This window comes from Prionailurus bengalensis, chromosome B1 (assembly GCF_016509475.1).
Source record: "Prionailurus bengalensis isolate Pbe53 chromosome B1, Fcat_Pben_1.1_paternal_pri, whole genome shotgun sequence".
Lineage (NCBI taxonomy): Eukaryota > Metazoa > Chordata > Mammalia > Carnivora > Felidae > Prionailurus > Prionailurus bengalensis.
In genome coordinates this window covers 101,897,984-101,910,441 of record NC_057344.1, presented here as the reverse complement: position 1 = coordinate 101,910,441, position 12,458 = coordinate 101,897,984, and the positions used below count along the sequence as shown (strand labels likewise).

At 36.2% G+C, this 12,458-nt stretch overlaps 1 protein-coding gene across 1 annotated transcript in view; it reads left to right on the top strand.

Moving 5' to 3' along the window:
- Positions 1–12,458, top strand: part of SPATA5 (spermatogenesis associated 5) — a 378,688-nt gene that overhangs the window by 42,962 nt on the left and 323,268 nt on the right. Inside the window, exon 10 of the mRNA XM_043568934.1 lies at positions 6,472–6,626. Coding sequence (XP_043424869.1) covers positions 6,472–6,626 — 155 coding nt within the window. The remainder of the gene's footprint in view (positions 1–6,471; positions 6,627–12,458) is intronic.

Sequence of the window (12,458 nt, the reverse complement as noted above, 5' to 3'; positions counted from 1 at the left end):
AGCTCATCTTGAGCAGATTGTTTACTTCTGTTTAAAAAAATAGTTCTTGGCTTTATTGCAGAGGGGAGGCAAAAAACTTGCTGCAATTTTGCTCTAGATCCCAACTACTTGCATTTCTTAAATTACCCAAATCATCTTGCAGGGCATCACTCCTCTTACATTTGTTTCTTCTTACATTATCTCTGGTTCTTCTAGGTTGCTTTTTTTTTTTTTTCTATGTATTTTGTTCTTTATAGTGCTTGTTAGAAGATGTCCTTAGATATCTAGTGATCTTTGGGTGTTTTCTCATATTTGAAAGTGTTGCTACTAAAAATTGATTAGGTACTGTGAACTCTTGGAGCTTGTGAGCTTGTGGTCTTCTGTGTAGTGAGTTCTGCATGGGCCTTTTCCTTGAATGCGCCTTTGTCACTCTTAGCCTGGTACCTTTCCAGGAGAAGGATTTTTTGGCTTCACATGTGGGCAGGTATATCCTGACTGTAAACCCTAGGAACAGTGGGGAACAGCAGAATGGGTTTCTCTATGCAGTATGATTCCCTTGTCTTTAACTGTCCTTTGTGTCCCCTCAATTCAGAAATATTTTGTGTTGCTTAGAGAATATATCTTCAAATGTAGGGTACAGGGTACAGGAAAAGTCATCTGACTCCGTGAAATTGGGGAGGGGATCTTTATGATCTAACTACTTCCTAATAGACTTCTTTTCTAATCTTCCATTTTTCTGTTTCTAACCCTGATTTTTCTTTTTCTTTTTTTTTTTTAGAAGTGATTTGTGCTGTCCTAAGTTTTGAGCTTTTTTGATTAAATTTGGGTGGGGTCAATAGGAAGGGCATCTGTGGCATAAATCTGGTTGCTCTCAGATTTTTTTTCATTGTATGCTTGTGTGTCAGCTTTCCTGGGTCAGTTATATTCAGTTACTGCTTATTCATTTGCTATCCAGCTTCTGAAATTTTGGTTGCTGTTACATTGTTTCCTCTCCTATTTGCCCTTCCAGGTTTATGTTTCTTCATAAAAATCTCTTTACACTCATCGTAGTGGGGTTTTATTTAGGAGGAAGCAAAAGTAAGTGCTTGTATTTAATGTACTGTCTTTACTAACTTAAATGACTTTACCTCAAACCTTTATTTCAACTCTTGATTGATATGCACTCAGTAGTGGCTCACTTTCATCTTTTAATTTTAAATTTATTGGAGAATTAGTAGGTAGACTTCAGTATTTCTGTCTAGAGACTAAAGTAAATGATAAATCAAAGCCTGAACAATTCATTTTCTGCGCATGATTTATAATCTTAAAAAGCAATTAAAAAGAGAAGTTCTGAAAATATTTTTAGAAATGGTCAAATCATTGGTAAATATGTATTACCAATCATTTGGATATGTTAAGTTGTGCCGTGTTATTCACAGAATCAGTCTTTATATTTTACTCAAGTTTATTTATTTTGAGAGAGAGAAAGAGAGAGAGAGAGTGAGAGAGAGCAAGGGAAGGGGCAGAGAGAGAGGGAGAGAGAGAATCCAAAGCAAGCTCTGTGCTGTAAGCACAGAGCCCAGCACAGGGCTCAAACTCACAAACTGTGAGATCACGACCTGAGCCTCAATCAAGAGTTGGCTTCTTAACTGACTGAGCCATCCAGGTATCCCTGTTTTACTGTTTTTTAACTTTTGAAAACTCCAGTCTTTGTTCTTTGGCCTTTTCTGTCGTTGGGAATTACTTCTTTTTTCTTGCTATCTTCATAGATGTGGAATTTTTGCCAAATTCTAAATTCTGTAGTTTGCATTTGAAATTGCAGACATTTTGCCATGTTATAAGTATACAATTATAAATATTGTATATGCTTTTTTTAAAAAACAAATTTAATGTTTTTTTCTGAGACACAGAAAGAAAGCACAAGTGGGGGATGTGCAGAGAGAGAGGGAGATGCAGAAGCCAAAGCAGGCTCCAGGCTCTGAGCTGTCATCATAGAGCCTGATAGGGGGCTCGAATCCACGACCCCTGAGATCATAACCTGAGCCAAAGTCGGTCGCTTAACCGACTGAGCAACTGAGTTAAGTTTTTTAACTTAATTTTTTGAGAGAGAGAGAGAGAGAGAGAGAGAGAGAGAGAGAGAGAGAGATTGTGTGTGTGTGCAAGTGAACAAAAGCAGGGGAGGGGCAGAAGGAGAGGGAAGGGAAGAGGGAGACTCCTAAGTAGGCTCTCTACTCCTGCTGGAGCCCTACACGGGGCTCAAAGATCGTGACCTGAGGGAAAATCAAGAGTCAGATGCTCAACCGACTGAGCCACCCACGCACACCTGTACATACTTTTTAAAACTGTATGTTGTCTGTGTTTTCTGACTCTGTCGGATGAAAATAATTGGTTTTCTTTATTATCAAACTTTATGTTTACATGACATAAATTTGACAGGAAAATTATTTGACTACTTCTTTTGTTTAAGTTCTTAGTATCTCAGTAAGAGATACTAAAGAGTATCTCTTTAATTTTTTTTTTTTTTTAACGTTTATTTATTTTTGGGACAGAGAGAGACAGAGCATGAACTGGGGAGGGGCAGAGAGAGAGGGAGACACAGAATCGGAAGCAGGCTCCAGGCTCTGAGCCATCAGCCCAGAGCCCGACGCGGGGCTCGAACTCATGGACCGCGAGATCGTGACCTGGCCGAAGTCGGACGCTTAACCGACTGCGCCACCCAGGCGCCCCAAGAGTATCTCTTTAGATAAGAGTAAGATTGAGGTATCTGGTTTAATTAAAAATATTGACAAAAATTGCTAAATAGCCACACGAAGAAGAGTCAGATTTTTCTGGACTTTTGATTATTTACATCTATGTAAGATTCTGTAGGAATTGCTTAAGTTCTTTTGGGCACCTCACGTGGTGTTTAATATAACACAGCACGTTATTACTGCAGTATTGTTTATTTAGTTCAGTTTTTTAATGCTATTGTACCATTTAATTAAAATATATGTTGGGCAGTGAAACAACCTAATTTAACACAAACTTTTATTTTTGTGTCAAGAGTTGTGAAGGGTCTGAGATTTTACCCTACTTGCAAGCTTTCCCAAGTACTTGCAGAAGATATGGTATTTATGGGTCATGGAGGACAGAATATTATAGCAACAGAAGTAGCCACAACAGCAGCATTTGCACAGGTTCCTTGAGCCTCAGTTTTTACCGAGTGACACAAAGAAGAGGGCTGGGTGACTTCTGTTTCCAGACAAGACATTATAGGAAGAGAACCCTGAATTTAGGGAACCCAAATCTTTTGTAATAGACCGTAACCATGTCTCCCTTTTGCTTTGGAGGGAGATAATCTATCTTAGTGTGTACAGACATCCTTGAAAAGATATATCTGGGACAGAGGCAGTTAGTGCTTTTGCTCAAAAGATAAGCAGAAATGCGAGAGATGTGAAGATTTGTATTCGGGATTTTGGAAGGCAGAAAAACCAAGTGGGTGTTTGTAAGATAGACAGACCTAAGATGGCCTAAGACATTTGCTCTAGAAAATAATGATTTTTTTTTTACATATATTTTCAGTTTCCTCTTGTGTAGCTATTTTTCCCATTTAGCTTACTATCTCAGAGTCTTCCATGAATATTAGACTTACACTGATAATTTCCTGGGAAAGATTACTGTAGATCTATTTTTTGAATGTCACTGAGGTATTTACTTTTTTCCTACTAATCAAAAGATACCCAGCTCTCTGTTTTGGGAAGTTTCTGTCTGCCTTCCTTGCATCATTGCTTCTGTTTCTCTGTAAAAGTTCAAATAAATGAAAGCAAGTAAAATGATATTTATGGTATCATTTTAACTATGTAAAAAATTCACAGAGGCATAGCATTTCAGACGAAAGACCATTAAACATGATGGAACTAGCTAGTGTCCCAGGACAAGTTTGGTTATTCAGACAGGATTTCTAAGAGGTCTCTGAGACTAAAATTCTTCTACTTGGAATTTCATTGTTCACTGGAACATAAAAGTAGCATTTTATTAAAGACTCTATAGCAGAGAGCAGGTAGATAGGGACTTTGCTGCCTAAAGGTCTTTGCCACAGATCAGAGGGCTCTAAATCTGGCAACTAGTTGTGAAGGAAGGGGAATTAGAACATTTAGTCCTGTTAGTGTTGAAACTGCAAGCAAATAGCAAAAACAAAGAGTTTGCATCGGTAACTTTACAGGTCAGCATGATCTCTTTTAAGTTATTCTTGATCTTTCTAAATTTGACTTGGTTAAACATCTTTTTGGCTACTGCAGTATTTTTTTTTTTTTTTAACGTTTATTTTTGAGACAGAGAGAGACAGAGCATGAACAGGGGAGGGTCAGAGAGAAGGAGACACAGAATCCGAAACAGGCTCCAGGCTCTGAGCTGTCAGCACAGAGCCCGACGCGGGGCTCAAACTCACGGGCTGTGAGATCATGACCTGAGCCAAAGTCAGCCGCTTAACCGACTGAGCCACCCAGGCGCCCCTGGCTACTGCAGTATTTTACTATTCTGATTCCACTCCTCTATCTCTTCTATTAATTCTTTTTTAAAATCATCATTTCTTTTTTTTTTAATATGAAATTTATTGTCAAATTGGTTTCCATACAACACCCAGTGCTCATCCCAACAGGTGCCCTCCTCACCCAACCTCCCCTCCCTCCCACCCCCATCAACCCTCAGTTTATTCTCAGTTTTTAAGAGTCTCTTATGTTTAGGCTCTCTCCCTCTCTAACCTCTTTTTTTTTTTTTCCTTCCCCTCCCCCATGGTCTTCTGTTAAGTTTCTCAGGATCCACATAAGAGTGAAAACATATGGTATCTGTCTTTCTCTGTATGGCTTATTTCACTTAGCATAACACTCTCTAGTTCCATCCACGTTGCTACAAAAGGCCATATTTCATCTTTCTCATTGCCACGTAGTATTCCATTGTGTATATAAACCACAATTTCTTTATTCATCAGTTGATGGACATTTAGGCTCTTTCCATAATTTGGCTATTGTTGAGAGTGCTGCTATAAACATTGGGGTACAAGTGCCCCTATGCATCAGCACTCCTGTATCCCTTGGATAAATTCCTAGCAGTGCTATTGCTGGGTCATAGGGTAGATCTATTTTTAATTTTTTGAGGAAGCTCCACACTGTTTTCCAGAGTGGCTGCACCAATTTGCATTCCCACAAACAGTGCAAAGAGGGTTCCCGTTTCTCTGCATCCTCTCCAGCATCTATAGTCTCCTGATTTGTTCATTTTGGCCACTCTGACTGGCGTGAGGTGATATCTGAGTGTGGTTTTGATTTGTATTTCCCTGATAAGGAGCGATGTTGAGCATCTTTTCATGTGCCTGTTGGCCATCCGGATGTCTTTTTTAGAGAAGTGTCTTTTCATGTTTTCTGCCCATTTCTTCACTGGGTTATTTGTTTCTCGGGTGTGGAGTTTGGTGAGCTCTTTATAGATTTTGGATTCTAGCCCTTTGTCCGATATGTCATTTGCAAATATTTTTTCCCATTCCGTTGGTTGCCTTTTAGTTTTGTTGGTTGTTTCCTTTGCAGTGCAGAAGCTTTTTATCTTCATGAGGTCCTAGTAGTTCACTTTTGCTTTTAATTCCCTTGCTGTTGGAGATGTGTCAAGTAAGAAATTGCTGCGTCTGAGGTCAGAGAGGTTTTTTCCTGCTTTCTCCTCTAGGGTTTTGATGGTTTCCTGTCTCACATTCAGGTCCTTTATCCATTTTGAGTTTATTTTTGTGAATGGTGTAAGACAGTGGTCTAGTTTCATCCCTCTGCACGTTGCTGTCCAGTTCTCCCAGCACCATTTGTCAAAGAGACTGTCTTTTTTCCATTGGATATTCTTTTCTGCTTTGTCAAAGATTAGTTGGCTATACTTTTGTGGGTCCAGTTATTTCTTATGCTTTTCAAATGATGGGCTTCCTTAAGATTGAGCCTTCAGCCCTCATTCTTCCATCCCTTGTTCCTTTCTAGCCTGTCTTTGTAGGTCTCTCCTATATAATTTGAGATCTTGTGTCTACACACACAGCTCTAAAGTCTCATTCTTTCTTGAGTTCCAAAACCACATTTCCGACTGCCAACTGAATATTTCCTTTAAGATGTTCTGCCAATACCTTACAAAACCTATAACTCTGGATTGAATGTATTAATAAAAAGGGCAGAGGCAAGAGGTGTGTTATTCCCCAGGTTATTCTGATAAATCTTTATGGTCTTTTTTTGTAGATGTTGTTTTGTAAATTTTATTTCATGTTTATAAAATATCTGTCTTTCATATTTCATACCAGTTTGTCATGTTTTTACTGCCCAAACTAAGCATTTGGATTTTTGCCTTCATCGCCCACATTTTTCAGTCCTCTTCCTTATCCTTCTACCTTCATATACACACACAAACAAACGATTTGAAATGCTAGAAGTGTGAAGTTTGGGTTTATTATTATTTTTATTGGTAATGGTTCAGTCTGTATTTATGGGGTAGAAGATAAATCTTGTATTACTTTTCTCTTTGCAGGTCTCTATGCCTTACGGAGAGTCTTGAAGAAACAGCCTAATCTCTCTGATAGCAAGATGGCTGGGCTGGTGAAGATTACTCTGAATGATTTCTTACAAGGGATGAATGACGTCAGGCCCAGTGCTATGAGGGAAGTAGCAATCGATGTACCAAATGTAAGTCATTTGTACTCCCATGCTAGCCACACTGTTTAACTCTGAAAGAAACAGAGACTGCATAGAGACAATATACCCAGGCTAAACTTAAAAAAAATGTTTTTTTAATTGAAATTTTTATGGATGTAATTGGAGATTTAGTGCAGTTGTAAGAAATACTGTAGGGAGATCTTGTGTATTCTTCACTCACTTTCCCCCTGCGTGGTAACGTCTTGCAAACAATTAGTACACTGTCACAAGTAGGATATTCATGCTGATATAATCACTGATCTTATTCAGATTTTTAGTGTTACTTGTACTTGTGTGTGTGTGTGTGTGTGTGTGTGTGTGTTTAGTTCTGTGCAGTTTTATTACTTGCAAAGTTTTGTGTATCTGTCACTGGAATTGAGATACTGAATAGTTCCATCACCACAGTGATCTCTTGCTTTGCTCTTTCATAACCATACTAACCTTGTTCTGTACCTGTTTGTAAAATTCTGCCATTTTAGAAATGTTATATAAATCTAACTATACACTATACAGCCATTTGTTACTAGTTTTTTCCCATTTAGCATAATTCCAAGGAGATTCATCCAAGTTGTTATGTGCAACAATAGTTTGTTCTTTCTGTTGCTGAGTCGTATTCCATGGTGTGGCTGTACCATAATTTGCTTAGTCATTCACCTGTTGAAGGACATCTGAGCCGTTTCCAGTTTAGGGCAATTATGAATAAAGTTGCTATGAACATTCGTCTGCAGGTATTGTGTAAATGTAAGTTTTTATTTCTCCAAAATCAATGCCCACGAGTGCAACTGCTGGGTTGTATGCTAATTGCATATTTAGTCTTATAAGAAAATGTCAACTAGGCTAATTTTAGAATAAAAAAAATCTTCAAGTTATGATGCCTGGTGTTTCCTCAGGTTCTTTTACATTTTCTCAATTATTGACATGCTTTGCACAGTTCACAATCAAATCACCATAAGGACATCAGAAGCTACTTTTTTTTTTTTTAATTTTTTTTTTTCAACGTTTATTTTTGGGACAGAGAGAGACAGAGCATGAACGGGAGTGGGGCAGAGAGAGAGGGAGACACAGAATCGGAAACAGGCTCCAGGCTCTGAGCCATCAGCCCAGAGCCTGACGCGGGGCTCGAACTCACGGACCGTGAGATCGTGACCTGGCTAAAGTCGGACGCTTAACCGACTGCGCCACCCAAGCGCCCCAGAAGCTACTTTTAGGGGGGGGGGGGCGGGGATCATCTGTTACGTTCTCTTATCACCCAAGTAGGCCTAACATTCAGGAAAGAAATGTTTCTTTGAATATATTAATATTTGCAGAAAATGAGCATTGAAACAAAGCATTGATGGTGTGTCCTGCATTGTATTGGGGTAAGGGATGGGCTGTTAAAGTTGGTTTGATCATAAGGAGTGTTTATATCTTGGTATAGGTTGAGGAAAGTTTATAGATTGCTCTCTGACACTTTAGGAGAGCACTGATGGAAGAATGGAACTACTCTTTCCCTTTGCTTCTATAATATCACCTCTTTAGTTTTTCTTTTTGAGTTTGTCTTATTGCTTCTGAGATACTCCCTTGTAAAAGCTCACACGTTACAATTATTTAAAACTTAGAGCCGTATTAGAGAGTCAGACATAGTTTTGTACTCTTTTGCCCATTGTGTGTATATTAACAGTTCTCTTGGTCATTAACTAATGGTTTATAATTGCTGTAAGCTAAAACAAACAAAAAAACTGAGAGAGACTAAAAAGATACTAAGTCAATGGAATAGACTGTGTGGAACCATATAGTGGGGAGAGATCAATGGGTTTGTTTTCACTTTTTTTGTTGTTTTGTTCTTTTGGTTTTCACTTTTAAAGGGGACTGTTCCTTGGAAAATGTATTTTGTGGCCAAATATGTTTGGGAAGTACTGGTTTAAATGAAATCAGTTGTATTTCTTTGCTGCAGGACTTTTCAGGGTTTTTAAATATGAAGAAGTGTGAAAGAGAGCTATTATGGAAACTTATTTGGCCATGGACCATGTGGAGCAGATACTTTCTGCATTTTGCAATGTGGTAGATTGCATAAACTGACTACAGATTTTTCCCACCATTCTGTTTGCCCTTTTTGCACTGCAACTTTGTAGCTCTTACCATAAAAGAGATAGAGTCAGGTTTTCCACCCTTTGAATTTGTACTTGGCCATGTAACTTGCTTTGGCTAATAGGATATTAGCAATCATGATGCAAGCAGACTTGAAAGCACCTAGGGCTTGCCTTTTCTTGCGACTCTTGGAATCCCTGCATTAGTTATGCTATGATATCTGTACTTGTTTCCTGGAGGGTGAGATACCATGTGGAGCATAAGTGAGCCCTCTTAGCTGAGATTCCCTCCTTTCAGCCATCCTGCCAATTGTCAGACATGTGACAGACACAATGCTAGACTATCCCACCCCTACTGAAGTTTACCTAAACCAGAAAAACCACCCAGTTAACTCTTAGAATTGTCAGAAATATCAAATGTCTGGTTTTTTTGAGCCACTAAACTTTATGGTAGTTAGCAAAAGCTTAGGTGATGAAGATGCTTGTTTACTTCTTATAGAACACAATTGTTTTGTCAATTAAGGTGGAAAACAGTGCCCTCAGTTAGGAATATCTCTAAGGACTAGCTTCTAGTTTAGGCAACTTAATGTGATTTTAAATGTTTTTTCGAAAACATTTTCAAATTCACTAATGAACTTACAGCTTAACTTTGGGTTCTACTATAGTTCTGTAGTAGAACATGCTAATTTAATATGAATAATTTGACAAATGGAATTATGGAATAATTAATGATTGACGTTGGATTAGTAGAAGCTTTTCATTTCTTTGGAATTTATGGTCTAAAGTTTGCACACATTGGTATGAATATCTTTACTTGTATTTATCTGTGTTTTGTTGGCTACTGTTACATAATGTAATGGGGTCAAGTAAATGCATATTCATCAAATGCCACATGTGAAAATTTCAGGTGATAGGGTTATAAACCAGCTACACCATCCAAAAACACTTCAGTGTTTAAAAAAGTTTAGGAACTAGAGAAACATACAGTGAGTTTTTTAAATTTAAAATTACTGCCAATAGAGAATGTGTTTGAACAGTGGCTGTCCACTTTTGGAACTGCTGAACTGATTTATTCATCAGAGGAACTGATACTACAACTGCATTTTTAATTGCTGTAATGAGAGATTTTTTTTCCCCTTTATTTTCTTCTGATACAGTATTTACAATCCATGGACTTGTGCCATTTTCCATTTGGCACTTTATTACTTGGCCTAAGGCAATGGTGTACTGTGATGTTACTCATGAGCTCCAGGGTGATTAGCCCTGGTCAAAGTACTTTTTTACATTGCTTTTTATGCTCACTTCAGATTGTAAAAATTTTCCTGAGAAGTCAACATTTCTATAATTGGATTGCTAAAATTTTTCTCTTCTGCTTTCAGACTATCGCATATACAAAAATATCTCCAAATTATATCTGCAGGTTTACTACTTACTTTGCTATAGAAAACCTGTTTCAAGCAGGTAGTTAATTGTGAACATTTTTTAAATAGTAAATTGAGCATTCAGCATCTTTTGAGAAAAGATTTCAGCGTGTGAGATTAAGACTTCTAAATCACACTTGCCTAGTTATATTTAAGTTGAAAAGAAATGTCCTAAGGTGGGAATATTGCCAATTACAATGTAATTCATGCATTATTAATCAGGAGACCACAAGTGTTAGCTACTTACTGAAATGTAATGTTTCCTTTTTGTGGACTTTCTGAATTGGTGATTAAACCAACTGGTGTATTAAAAGTCAAATGTATTTTACAATTAATTGGTAATTAAAATCAAATGTATTTCTTTACCACAGGAATCCTTAGAATCTTTGACTATGTCAGTGTGCATTTTGAAATTTTGGTTTTTCACCCAGAAATAACAACTGTTAATATTTTGTTATAATTCTAATAGTTTAAAATTTTTTTAAAGATTGTTTTTCTATGCATATAGATATTTTAATATAACTAATCTTAGAATATATAGTTTTATATTTTTCTTTTTTCACTTAAAATTATATGGTAAACATTTTACTTTAAAATTTTTCAGCAAACATCTTTTAAATGACTGTTTAATAGATTGTTATGTGGTAAACTGTAATTGTTTTATCCTTCTTCCATTCTAAAGAAAATCTGTTTATTTTTCCTGTTTTTTTCTAATATGGTTATATACACATTTATGTCCAAACCTTTGCGTTTATGTTTCCCAGAAGTGGAATTATCAGACGGAAATATGTGGTTTTAAAGTTTAAGGAAAATGTCATTAAGCTCTGTTTTTTTCTCCCCTCAGAAAGATTGTGTTAATTTATAATTATGTGATAAAAATTTTAAATTATAAAGAGCTTAAATAAAGTCTTATTTTATTTTTACTTTAGTCCTTTTATATTTGCCGGCCACTAGAATTTATTTTTCATTTTGAGGAATAATACTGGATAATCTTTGGGTAGGGACTTAAAATAAGAAAATGAAAACTGTCAATTATATATCTTCTTCTTTCTATAAAAATTTTAAATTTTTAGATAATTGGTCTAAACTGGATGGCTTTTTAAGGGATTTTAAATTCTGTGAGAGCAGTTCTTATTTTTATCCTTTATATTTGTCCTACCACATAATAGATGTCCAATCAATATTTGCTGAATGGATAAGTGAACAAATATAATTCTCTTGGAAAAACAAAACAAAACAGATGGTCAATTTCACATATATTTAAAGAGTATTGCATCCTTCTTCTGTACTAAAGCTTAATGTTTTTGTTTACCTTCATGTAACATTCTTCAGATTCTTCGTATTTTATAAAACAAGTGGTTTCTTTAGCGAATTTTAACCCTTACTGTTTATTCAGTGAATTTAACAATTTTGGAGTAAATATGCCTGTAATAGTGCTAAGTTGTCTGTTCTGGAAGGATACAGAATAGTCCTTTATATTTTCTACCAAAACATGTTGCTTTCTTGATGTATTAGAAATTCTTATTTTATTAAGATAAGCAAAAAAAAAAAATGCTTTCAATAGTTGTATTTACATATTGTATTTACAATAAGCCATTTTATATATATCATAGCAATTATCACTGGATCACTGGTAAATGGCATTCTTAACCAAATATATACAAATTGATTACCATCAAGTTTAATTCATTTATATATCTTAAATCATCCCCACCCCCAGGGTTTCCCTATTTCATTTTAGGTAGTTTTAGGTTGTTTCATTATTTGGAAATAATCCATCTTTATGCTTTTGGTACTGCTTTTGGATTGCAGTTTTCAGAATTTGGACATTTGGTTCAGAATAAGTTAAAAGTCAATAAAAAGAGAGGCCTCTACTTTCATTTGAACCCACTTTTTAAAAGCGAATTGTAACTAGAGCCTTAAGACTAAGTGTATTGCCTCAAACCTCTTTGTAAGCTTGGATCCAGATTAAATTTATAGGTAGTCAGCAGTCAAATTGAGTGTATACCAAATGTCATTAGTTAAATAAACATACCTCATTTACTCCCATTTTAAATAGTAGCAAACTTAATTATATGAATAATCAAAAGACTGTTTCACTAATTACATATTCAAAATTGACTGGTGTATTTTCATTTGGCATCTTTTCAGATGAGAATAGAACATCAGAATGTGACAAGGCAGTTGAATTTCACAAGATGAGCTCATTAGCATTACTTTTCCTGTGCAGAGAGTTAAATAGTTTAATTGACCATAATTACATTTCATTCTTCATGTACCCTCAGGATAATTAGAAAGAATTTGAGTTTCTGTTCTTTAAAAACAGTACTGTATTC